The 12,829-nt window shown below is 41.6% G+C and overlaps 1 protein-coding gene across 1 annotated transcript; it reads left to right on the top strand.

Annotated features, from left to right (window-relative positions):
- The first annotated feature begins 1,917 nt into the window (after positions 1-1,917).
- On the top strand, positions 1,918-8,079 carry SEM1 (SEM1 26S proteasome subunit). Its single transcript, XM_083706463.1, has 3 exons — positions 1,918-2,158; positions 6,468-6,561; positions 7,886-8,079. The coding sequence occupies exons 1-3, from the start codon at positions 2,080-2,082 to the stop codon at positions 7,926-7,928; spliced, it is 216 nt and encodes a 71-aa protein (XP_083562589.1). The 5' UTR covers positions 1,918-2,079; the 3' UTR covers positions 7,929-8,079.
- The last annotated feature ends 4,750 nt before the right edge of the window (positions 8,080-12,829 follow it).

Genomic DNA, 12,829 nt, shown 5'->3' with positions numbered 1-12,829 from the left:
ATCGTTGTTGCAACTAAATCTTCAGAAATACATCAGTCGTAGGAAACTGTTTCATTGTTGTTGTTCAGGATTCTTTCTAAAGTGATAAGAAGAAGTGGGAAAACAGAAAGGGGGTGACTACATGCAAAGGAGGACTGAATTCTTTTATCTTGAATAGCTATAAGCATATATTTTCAGAGATGCACAGAATTGTAGAATTGGCAGGCAGTCCGAATATCATCTAGTCCAGCTCCCTGCAATGCTGGAATCTCAACTAAAGCATCCACGACAGATGGTCATCCAACTTCTGTTTAGAAATCTCCAATGAAAGAGTCAATCACCTTCTGAGGGAGTCCATTCCACTGTCAAACAGCTCTTCCTGTCAGAAAAGGTCTTCCTGATGTTTAGTCCGAATCTTCCTTCCCCACCCCGAGAGTGAACTGTGTAATGGAGACACATTGGCAAACTTGCAAACTACAATACAGATGTACCAAAGCCAACACCATTTCCTCTCCTTCCTCCCACTTCCTTCCGCCCCCACTCGATTTCCTCCACATTATACAATTTAAAATAATCTTTGCATTCTACAATCTTCTCAAATCATCTATATATTCTGATTATCTTGCCTTACTAATGTTTTCCATCCAATACTTCACATTTTAATCTAGGCATATTAGCATATATATTTTTGAGCAATATTCCTTTCTTGTAACTTGGAGCCCTTGATTCGAGTCCTACCCTCTGGAGCAGGAGAAAATAAGTTTGATTCACCGGCCCTTAAAGTGATTTGGAAATGGCAATTATTATATCTCCTCTTTTCCAGGCTAAACATACCCAACTCCTTCTCAATTGCACACAACCCAACCAACAATTAAATTTGTTGTTGTTGTTGTTTAGTCGTGTCCGATTCTTCGTGACCCCATGGACCAGAGCACGCCAGGCACTCCTGTCTTCCACTGCTTCCCGCAGCTTGGTCAAACTCATGCTGGTAGCTTCGAGAACACTATCCAACCATCTCGTCCTCTGTCGTCCCCTTCTCCTTGTGTTTCCCAACATCAGGGTCTTTTCCAGGGAGTCTTCTCTTCTCATGAGGTGGCCAAAGTATTGGAGCCTCAGCTTCAGGATCTGTCCTTCCAGTGAGCACTCAGGGTTGATTTCCTTAAGAATGGAGAGGTTTTATCTTCTTGCAGTCCATGGGACTCTCAAGAGTCTCCTCCAGCACCATAATTCAAAAGCATCAATTCTTTGGCGATCAGCCTTCTTTATGGTCCAGCTCTCACTTCCATACATCACTACTGGGAAAACTATAGCTTTAACTATACAGACCTTTGTTGGCAGGGTGATGTCTTTGCTTTTTAAGATGCAACAAATAAATAGTAAGGTCTAAAAATCAGGATACAAAGAAATTAATATCAGGTAACAGCAACCCCTGCTTCCAAACACCCCTCTCCCAAACAACACCCCAGCCCAAGAGTCTGCTCAGCAGCATCAACTTTTGTAGCTGGAGTCATTCAAGGCATTTATGGGCAATGTGGGGAAAGGCCTGCAAGCTCTTCCAGGACTCACAGCCAAAGTGGGTTAGCCAGCATCTTCCTACCTCACAGGGTTCTTGTGAGGATGGAAGTGGGGAGCAATGGGCACCACCCCATCTCGTTTGGCAGAAAGGCGGGATACGAATGGCACAAACAAATATCACTATTGATGTAGGATGTAGTTTATTGTATTGCGTGCTTTTGTTGCTTACGCCCCATTGTCCCTGCCCCCTCCCTCCGAAAAGAAAAGCGCCGAAACTCCCTCCCTGCACATCCCCGCCGAGGTAACTAAAAAACAAAGAACGAGCTGGACGCGAAATAAACCGCCATGACGCGGGACCAAGATCGTGCAGCGCGTGGTTTGGGGGTGGGGATGACGCCGATACGCTCTCGCGAGCGACGTCGGCGGCTAGAGCGGCCAGGCCGCGCGGGAGAGGGCGCATGCGCCTTCCGCTCGCCCGCCCGCTCGCTTGCCGGCCGGCCTCTCGGTTCCGTCGCCGTCCCGTCATTCCCAGCGGGGAGCAATAGAGTGGGAGTCGCTGGCGGGCTCTAGAGCGGCGCAAGGCCGATGATGTCGGAGAAGAAACAGCCCGTCGACTTGGGGCTCTTGGAGGAGGACGACGAGTTCGAGGAGTTCCCGGCCGAAGGTAGCCTCGAACCCAGGAGGGGAGCGGCTCGTGGGGGGGAGGCTAAGGGACGAGGACGGTGACTGTGCGCTGTTGCCTAGTGGGGGGCGGGGAGGCTTTTGGAGAGGCTGAAAACTAGGCCTCAAACACGCCTCTGTGTGTGTGTGTGCGCGCGCGCGCTGTTCCCGCGAGAGGGGCCCCCTCACAGTTGGGGCTTGGTTGTTCCCGAGTAGGAGCCTCTGCGGCCTCGGGGCCTTATCTCCCAGCATCCCTTTCGCGCCTGAGGCTGCCCACGCGCCACACATTTAAAGTACGTGACTCCTCAGACCTGCAGTTCCCAGCATCGAACTATAGTTCCCAGGATGCTTTGCCCCGCGGGGTGGGAGTGTAAGTATGCCACGTGCTTTAGATGTGCGGTGTGTTTACGCAGCGCGAGTTCCTGGCTGGCTGTCTCACCCGCATCATCCCCCCATTCCGTGTGGAAGAAACATCAGGGGTAGGCTTGAGGCGTGACAGGTGGCTGGCCAGGTTTTGGACCGCTTTAAAACGCGTCTACCGTTCGGAGGATTTCTCTCAGCTTGTGCACTTTGGGCTAAACAGGGATGTGATTCGACTGTTTTCCTGGGTACAGTTGGTAGGACCAAGATCTCTCACCTGGTGAACAAAGATGCTATCCTTGATCAATAGACGTGATGGCATGTACAGAAAGCCAGTCAATGTGTGTTAAACATTTAGCAGCAGCTGTTTAATAATTGTCACTCTTGCGTATTCAGAACACCATGTTTACTATCCCCTTTAATAGCCAGGAAGAAATCCCTGTTCATTTATAGAACTTGCCTCCAGTAAATTGTGGCAGACTCAGACTTTGCTGAATGACCAGAAATGCAGATTCTGGTTTCAGACAGTACTTGCTCAACTTTATTATGTTTCTATTACATTTGAATATGATTGGTTGATTCATTGCTGTTGCTGATCTGCTGTGGTGGTGGTGGTGCTTTTCCAACATTAAAACAGGATTGCACAAACAGTAGTTACTGCTGACCTTAAATAAGGCTTCTGTATTATTGTATAGCTCAGCAAAACTATGTAGCGGATTTTTAAAAAGTCTGTTTCATACAATTTATTAGCAGTATTATGTTTTTAAACATCTCTGCTTTGAGGCTGAACTTGGTTATATATTTTAAAGCTTGATGCCATGCATATTGTGCTAAAAGCAGTGCTGCTACCATTTTGCTTTAATTGCATTTGCTGTGGTCATTTGCTCAGCACTGAGAAGTGCAAAGTTTTTTTGTATAAAAATCTTGAGCTCCTGATTTGTCATATTATTTCAGCAGTCTAACTGAAAGAACCTTTAGAATTTTAGTAGTATAGGTATGAATAATAATAGCATGGGTATCAGTAAACTTCTGTGTTAAATAAACTTCAGAAGTGCACCTTCCCGTTACAGAGTTTCACAATGCAAAGTTATATTGACATATGAGAGAGAAACATTCCACAAAGAAGGTTTTTATTAAAGCACCCTACATTTCAAGGGTGATTTTATTCTTACCTTTCAAATTCAACCATCTGAAATCAATTTGTTCTATTTTTGTTAAGCATTCCTTTGTGGTACAGTATTAGTATTCCTTATAAGAATTCATCACATGCTAAATATTTTTTGGAAATTGTACAGAAGTGTGAAAAATAAGTTACTTAGGTATGTTAGAGCAATAAACAAAGTATATGTTGGCTTTTAAGTGTAGAAGAATTTAACAACTGTGTTATACAAGTAGTTTTAAGATCTTTGAAACATGGGCATGTTGTAGTTAATTAATGATACAGTACTTTCAAATCCCCATAGTGCTTTATATTTTTTCATTTTATCTGGTGAAAGGAAAATAATACCACTGGATGATAATTTTACATTTGCAAGTGTGCAAATAACATCCTTTAGCTGCATGAATAATGTATAGTTACAGGCTTTCTGTCCCAGTTTTTGTGAAGATGACTGCTGCTTATAGTGCATCAAGTTTAATCAGTAGGGAACACAAAGCGAGGTGATCATTTTATCAGCTAATGTTTCAAATCCTGCAAGTTGCACAGAACTTTGATGTGGAAACTAGTTGTCTGTTTGGAATGTTTGAGGGTGGGGAGAAGCCTCCTACCCACCACCCCCATCAGTACCTATTGTGTTACCCCGAGCTGCTGTACAGCTGGATGCACTTGGGGTTTTGCATTTTACACCGTATTAATTTTAGTGAGCATGTCTTTCAGCCCAACCCATTTGCTTTCAAGAAATTATGGTAGCTACAATGATACCAGTGATCCATACAATTTCAGTTACTGAAATAAGAATGTGTTGCAAGTTATGTTTTGCATTGCTATGTTTAGTGTTTCAACAGAGATTGATCTGTTAGAATAGGGGCTGTTGTGATCTAAAATGAATTAATGCACTCTGCTGACATTATTGTGTTCATTAATATTATAGTAATGTCAGTTGCAAGAAGCTTTTTATCAAAAACCCAGTTAAAACAAAGCAGGTCTACTCCTTGGTTAAAAACATGCTAGGCAGTAAGTTTCATTCATTCATTCATTCATTCATTCATTCATTTATTTATGAAAAATAAATAAGCAACTTACACAAAACAAAAACTTGCAATGTGCAAAATTTAAAACATAGAATAAAACATCAGAGATATGTCTAAGTACCCTGGATTTTTCCATTCCTAAATCGTAGTATGTATGTTTAGAATTTGACAGTGGTTAACATAAGTGCCAACAAACCCCTCAGCCATGATTAAGTGGAGTGAGTGGTATTTACTCCAGGGAGAGGAAAGACTGTAAGATGAGAGTCTGCTCATCTCAAGGCTGGTTAGCAGGGAGCATTACTTATTTGTTTCAGAATCATCAAAAGATTAACTTGATTCATATTTTTAATGCATGAAAGCTCAATGTGCTATATAGTAAACAAGAATGCCAAAGCCCTGAAATGCTCATATCTTGTGTCTTTTGAAAAACACCACCTAAATGTGAAACCTATACAGTAGTATTTTGGTTACAAAGCCAGTGAACTGTCATAGCATAGTTACTGTGTTTTTGCATCAGGTTGCCACAGTATTGTTTAAGCACAGGACTGGTTTACTTATTGTCGTGGGTTAGAGTTCTAGAGATCAGAAATGTATTTGAAAATCCAGTTTTTACTTTGGAAAACAGTAGAAAGACACTGCTGGAACGGGTCGCTTTTATGTCCTGAAGGATGGCATTAGAAATGTACGGCAATACATGGTCTTTGATCGCTGCCTCTATCATTGTGTGTCTCAAATCTTACACATTTGTGCCAATGGTTTGAAAGCCTGTTAGGAGAAAAGCCCATGGTTTAATAGCCTGAGCTCCCACTTGTTTTGCAGTGATGAAATCTGATGTGCAACTTATTCACATGTCATTTTTCAAATTCCCTGGTATTAGGGTCCCAACTGGTATTGAAGTAGTATCCATGGAGTTTAAATATATGAATAGGGACTGACCTCTCAATACTCCTTACTAGCAGGACAGAACTCTGGGCCCTTTCCCTAATAGCGTTCAATCTCTCTCTTTTTTAAAAAGCTTCCTGGGCCAGTACCTGATCTTTGGCCAGACAGCATCTAGTTTGCTGCTCTCTTATCTCTTTGCCTCATTTCCTCACCCTAGCGTGTTGTCTAGGTTGCCTGATACTGACTCACCTTACTCGTTTCCTCCACCTTGAACAGAGCTGTTCAGCCTTACAAATTTGGAATATCTGTGACTAGAAATTACCAGCCAGACCTTTTAAGGGGATCAGTCTGTGAAGTGCTTCTATCATTTGACTCCAATCATGCATTTACAAACCACGAGTCTTGGCTTTGGTCCAGATCTAACCGTTAAAATACTCTCAGTTCATACCAATGGAGCTCTGTCATTTTATAAAGTGTGTATAAGATACTGGGAAAGTGGTAGATACAAGATACATGTTTTAGCCACTGTTCACTTTCAGTTTTTACCTTTGTCATTAATATTACTGCATGAACTGCAGTAAATATTGCATACTTACAGAAGAGAAATTACAGAATGAAATTACATTGTGCTCTGAATTGTATCCTTAAAGTTGCATTTATTTATTTCATTTCATAAAATTGATACACTGCTTAATTGTAAAAAAAACCCTCAAAGCAGCCTCCCAAACAATAAAGCAGTAATATTATTGTTAAAACAGTTAAAAACAACTATTTATAACACAATTAAAGGGAATGAAGCTTTCTGATATTCAAGTTACTGAAATGTTTTGCTCACAGTTTAACTATATATAAACTAGACTTGTCCTGTGTCCTTTTTTCAGACTGGGCTGGTTTAGATGAAGATGAAGATGCACATGTGTGGGAAGACAATTGGGATGATGACAATGTGGAAGATGATTTCTCCAATCAGCTAAGGTCATCTAAAAGTTTTCAGTATATACAAATAGTGAAAAAAATCCAGGCTAGAATCCCTCAAACAAGAATCAGATTCAACATGCTGGACAAAATCACATTTTGTAGCGGCTCCCATACGTAACATGGAACTTTGTGCACATCAGCAGTTGCTTTAAGTTTCAAGCTGCGTCACTTTACTGATATTTAGCCATATTGTGCACATAATAAAATAGCTGCAGTGTCAACTAGTATTAATCACTATTGAGGTACTAGCAGCTCTAAATGGGTTAAGCTCAATATCTCCAGCTGAATTTTGAGATGAAAATTGTGTTGCTGTCACTTATTGTCAGTCTGAAAAAGCAGTTTTAAGTTAATTGCAGGACTGACTATTATTTCTTATACAGCATATATCAATAAAATAGCCAAAACTAAAGAACCATGCCAGATACATCAGAAAGAAGAGGAGGAGAAAGCATTTAATGATTGGATCATATTTCAGTTGCTTCATCTGTTTTCCTTTATCTACTGTATCTGCAAAATAACACTTCCTGTTCTGAGATTGTTTTTTCTCTGCATATAGCTTATTTTTGTTACCTTGGCTGCATGCCTTGCCTCCCTTTGGCCTTGAGGGGTTTGTGGCTTCCTCAGGCAAAGAAGATGGAGATACATGCACACTGAAACAACATAATTCAAAGGCTTGTGCTGCTTGTGTCTGCTTTAGCAACTCAGTGGGGACAGGGGTGGGTGGCGAATGGATGCAACCACAGGTAGAGGGGAGAGGAAAGTTTTGGAGGAAGTAGCATAGGAGAGCTGAAGCAAGATACATATTTCATTGAACTGTTTACAACAACCTTTTACTATTGATTGGTGCAGGTGGAAATATGATAAACAGCTGGATCTAGACTAAGTTAGTTGCACATGGGTCCTGCTTAAATGAGTGTGAAAAATTAGTTATAATTGACAGTGCAGTCATGAAGCTTCCTTCTAGGTAAGTGGGTATAGGATTGTAGCTTGAATGAAGTCATTTCAGTGGGAACATAGTGCAGCTTACTTTAATCGTGATCCAACCTAATATAAAAAGGATTTTATATAATGTGATTAGACTTTTCATCAGAATACTAATTGTTTCGAAAGCAAAAGGAGGAGTAATTAGAATATGTTTTGAGAGATTATATACATACATGTTGGGTTGAGCTCAGACACTTCCTGGCACTTGGGTCTCATTGATACTCAATAGAAACTTAGTCTGGTTCCAATCAAGTGTTTTTTTTAATGTAAGCAAGAATTGAGTGTCTAACATTTCGCAGGATTTAAATAATCTGTGTGCTTTGTTTTTACTTTACAGAGCTGAATTAGAAAAACACGGCTACAAGATGGAAACCTCATAGCTTTCAGTGATGCTGCGGTCTGGGATGGGACTGCTGTATATTGAACAGAGAAATGTTACAGAATGCTAGCTGGAAGCAGAAATACTAGAATGTCCTTTATTACCCCCCAAATTTGTTTTTGTTTTGTATGAATAAAAAATTGAATCTTAAAGGGTTTTGTATTGTCAGTATTGTTCAACTTTATTTCTGAATTACTAGTATATACAAAAATAATATTGTCAGCTATACTAAGTCTGGGTTCGTTATAATGTTGACTTCCTTTACATGATACTTGAAGTCCACTGAAGCAGAGTGAATTGAAGGTTTACGACATTTTATCACTTTATATCAGAACTAGAGAAAAACTGCTGTGTTTACCACTTTGGGAGGAAGGGCAGGACAGACGTTTAATAAACAAGTCTTATACTGAAATACGTCATCTACTTTTCTTTGCTTAAACAAGTGAAACATACAAGTTAAATGCCTCTGAAGAAGGAAGTTGCATGTGAGAGACAACCTGGGTGGTTGTAAGTGGAAGCTTCTTAGTCCAATCTGCATGCTTAGTCATAGCCGTAGATGTGCTCCTGATGGGAAGGTTACCTTCCCTGCTGAGAGATTTGCCTGTTCTAGAATTGTCAACTTGATAATAGTTGAAGCCACACTGTCCAAAATTTACATCAATGAAACAAAAGTATTCCTTAGTTAACCTTGAAGTGAAGTACAATAAAACACACAGCTGATGTTGAATGAACATACCATCCAATGCTATTTTTTTATGAGTACAAAGAGGGACAAACATTTATTCTATCTTGTCTTACAGGGCCAGCTCAGTTTAAGAGTAGAGCATGGAAATTGGTGGGAGTAACCTAATATTAGTACTAGAAACACTTTCTTTAACCTTGTTTAGCTAAATAACCTTGAGTATATCGTGATGCAATTGGGTAAATATGATAATGGTATATTGCCAGCTTCTGGGGAAACACTTGGGCGGGTTTGTTGAGTCAGCCAACTCATGGTGAGCTCTGGCTAGGGTTATTTGCAGGACATCATGACTTCTGCCCTAAGCCAGTTCTGGGGAAAAAAATGCCCATAGGCCACATTGGTTGTTTTGCAAAACTAGATAGTTCACCTTTAAGCAGCGCTATGCCTTTATCCAATTTTGCATGGTTTGGAGAAAGAAAGCAAATGACTACTTGGATAGCTTAGTCATACATTTATTACTCAAGCTACATGAGTCATTTAATAAGTATAGAGCAAAATTCACTATCGCACAAACTGACTCAAGAACATATAAATGCTTTAAGCTTTTTTCGTTCTCTTCCTCACACAGTATTTTGGCATTGTACTGGGAATTGCGAAGAAAGCAAAATGTTGGCTATAAATAACAGAAAATAAAAGTTGGAATGAAAATCTGAGCTGACCCTTTTTGGTTTCATTACATAAAGTAAAGTCAACTAGAAGATATAGAACTTTGACTGACTAAAGCACTTCTTAGTCATCTCAAATGAATGTGTGGAAGTCACATAGAAGTTGGCACAAGCTTGCTTTCTCCTGCTCCAGAGGGTAGGACCCAAACTAATGGCTTCAAGTTAAAAGAAAAGAGATTCTGACTAAACATCAGGAAGAACTTTCTGACAGTAAGAACTGTAGCAACATATATGACTCAATGCTGGAACGCTCCCTTCTTCTGACTGCCTTCAACTCCTCTAAAAGTCACCTTAATCCTAAATATGTTTGCTCTGAATGAAATTCCATGGATTTCAGTAGAATTGGTTTCCAGGTAAGCAGGCTGTATTTGTAGTGCACACACGTGTCATTGACATCTGATTGCTTCCCCTGCAACAAAACATATTCCGAATTTGCTGGCTCAAAATATATCAGTGTGCAGCAATAGTGATGAAAGGAAGAGGTGGAGATTAAAATAATACTGTATGTAGAATGAAGAATGAACAATTTATGACTTCTCTATATTTCTAGGCTCCATCAAGGATACATACCAGCCAGGCAAAAACTCTTAAGGAGGATAGAAAGCAGAGCCATTGAGGTGCATGCCCTGGGGAGCAGAGGTGTGGCTGGTGCAAAGAGCCCTCAGGACCAAATGGAGAGGTTTGGGGAGTGTGAGGGAAGGAAAATGTGAATACAATTCAATGGACTGTATAAATCCAATTGCCCGCATTTGCAGTGTTCTTAGATACATCAATGATGCAGCCATACAGTGGTACCTCTGGTTAAGAACTTAATTCGTTCCGGAGGTCCATTCTTAACCTGAAACTGTTCTTAACCTGTGGTACCACTTTAGCTAATGGGACCTCCTGCTGCCACCGCACAATTTCTGTTCTCATCCTGAAGTAAAGTTCTTAACCCGAGGTACTGCTTCCAGGTTAGCGGAGGCTGTAACCTGTAGCATTTGTAACCCGAAGCGTTTGTAACCTGAGGTACCACTGTACTTCAAATACTGTGTGATTATAGTTAGGTGATCTCAGAAAGATATTACAGAGGTGGAAAGGAAGTTGTTGGCTGGAGAAAGGGGAACCTAAGTGATCCAATGGGGAAAAGGGTACATAATTTTGTTGTTGTTTTTCAAGGGTGCAAACTGGGGGCAAGATAATACAGTTAGAGCCTACTTTTTATTTTAAGCATTGAGTCATAGTGTCATCTGGTGAAGAAAGCTGAGGATTCCTTGCAAGCTGCAAGAAAAAAACCTGGATGTGCATACGAGAATATGAGAAGAGCCCTGCTGGCTCAGGATAAAGGCCCATCTAGTCCAGCATCATCTTCTTACATTGGCCAACCAGATGCCCTATGGATGCCCAGCAGGACCTGAGCATAGCAGCTCCCTTCTCACCTGGGATTCCCAGCAGCAGGCATTCAGACATACAGTGGATGCAGAGAACGGAGAACATCATGTCTTGTAGTCATTGCTGGCAGGGGTGGGTCTACTATGAAACTAAGAAAGCTTAAAGCTTCAGGGCCTCTAATCCTGTAGGGGCCCCAGGAAGCAACTTTAGTCCAAAATGCTTTTAGAAAAACGGGTCTACTAGACTCAATTTGAGGCGCACAACTCAAAATTGGACAATTTTTGTTGTTGCATATATTTCAACAATCCTGAAGTTTTGAGAGTCAGTAGCACAGATGTTGTAAACAACCCCATTGAAGAAGGTAACAGTGGTTATCCAGACCTCGTCGCTGGTCATGAAGGGACCCCCATAACAGTTCTAGCTTCAGGGCCCCCAAAATGTAGATCTGCCCCTGATTGCTAGTCTTATCTGCCTTGCATTTGTCTTTAAAGCCTTCTAAGTTGTTGGCCATCACTACCTCTTCCATAGCTTAACTACATGCTGTGTGAATGCATTTTACTATTTCCCCCCTTTTGCCTGTCCTGAATCTCAGTTGTTAAGTGTCACTGGTTGTGTTGATGTATTGATTCCTTGGAGCCGAATCTTAAAATACTGATCACTGGTGCGCCAGATAAGAGCCCTGGGTCATAAGGCTTATCATTTTGCCTGATGCTAGTTTAGCAGATGTCTTGTAGTTTTCACCAAAGATACTCCCCCACCCCTTTCTGACACACACTGTCATGGAAGATGAATTGGCTTGAGATTGGCAACGCTGTCTGTTATCTGTCATATAAGCTGTACAGAAGCTTCAATCTCAGCGCAAACACCATCTCTCACTGGACATAGACCCAGATGTTTTTGGGGTTTTATTACACCTCCCTTGGTTTACCTGACTCTCTGAACTGCAATTCCCTGCTATCTGTCAATATACCCAGCAAAAGGGATTGAGTAAGTATGATTGTCAATTGTTGTAGTATTTCCACCCCCACCCCTGCACAACCTTTTTAGTGTCTGTTGCTTTTCTTTAAACACACACACACACCCTCTACACATACACACAGCAGGTGTAAAATACCTGTCTCTTAGTATTGATTCTAGAATTACCACTCTCTGTTTCCTGAAGGTTCTGACAATTTAAAGACTGTAAAACAACCTATGCCTTCAGTCACACCTGTATCATCTGACTAAAATCAACTGGGCCACAGGGAAGTGGGCAATTAAGGGTGGGATGCCTGGCTCTGTGCTTGATAGCATTGCCAATATTTACATCTCCCGCACATCGTCAAAACAACCTCGTCCTCTTGCTTCAAGGAGCACAGAGGAATAGAAACATGGGGTCATCATTATACGTCCTCCAAGCAGGTGACCTCCAGATTTGGACTACATCCCATCATCCCTGACTGTTGGTCGTGCTAGCCGGGGCTGCTGGGAGTTTGAGTCCAACAATATCTGGAGGGCACCAGGTTGAGGAAGGCTGCTCTGGCAGTTGATAGAAGGGGTAGGGGCAGTAGGTTTCTTCCTCCCCCCCCCATCAGTCTCTTGGAGAATTGGCCAGTTTTGTAGTGGTTTATAATCTGGGGACCAGTCAAGGAACACAGGGACCAGCCTTATTCAGTGGCTCTTCGGGGTTTCAAACTGGAGACATACCCAGCCCTGTCTGGAGATGCCAGGCATTTAACCTGGGACTTTCTGCATTCAAAACAGATGCCCTGTCACTGAGTGGCAACCCTTCCCCATGGTTTCTCAATCTCTCTCTCTCTCAGGGTGCTTTCCAAAAAGCGTGCCTTTCTAGATAGGCCCCCAAATGAAGACAGAACTCATTTGAACTAAGTGGAAAGTAATGTGGTTAAGTTAGTTGACATCTGAACGTTAGTCCTACAGCAGCTGCCTGGCTTTTCCCAGAGTGGCTGGCTAGTGACCAGCTTGTGAGTTTCAGCAGTGCTTAAGGTTTCCCTGTTTTAATCCTGATGTTTAAAAATGAGTTTTAGAGTTACTTTAAAAAGAGGCTGGGGTTTGGAAGGCAAGATTTGTACTCGTTCCTTCACAGGCAGTGCTGTAACTTGGGGGGAGCCAAAGGCTTTAAAA

This window comes from Podarcis gaigeae, assembly GCF_964106915.1.
Source record: "Podarcis gaigeae genome assembly, chromosome: 12".
NCBI lineage: Eukaryota > Metazoa > Chordata > Lepidosauria > Squamata > Lacertidae > Podarcis > Podarcis gaigeae.
This window is presented reverse-complemented; position numbering and strand designations above follow the sequence as displayed.

Coding starts and splice junctions, on each gene's coding strand:
- SEM1 (XM_083706463.1), top strand. CDS start 2,080: ATGATGTCGGAGAAGAAACAGCCCGTCGACTTGGGGCTCTTGGAGGAG. Junction 2,159..6,467: donor CGAGGAGTTCCCGGCCGAAG/GTAGCCTCGAAC, acceptor TCCTTTTTTCAG/ACTGGGCTGGTTTAGATGAA. Junction 6,562..7,885: donor GATTTCTCCAATCAGCTAAG/GTCATCTAAAAG, acceptor TTTACTTTACAG/AGCTGAATTAGAAAAACACG.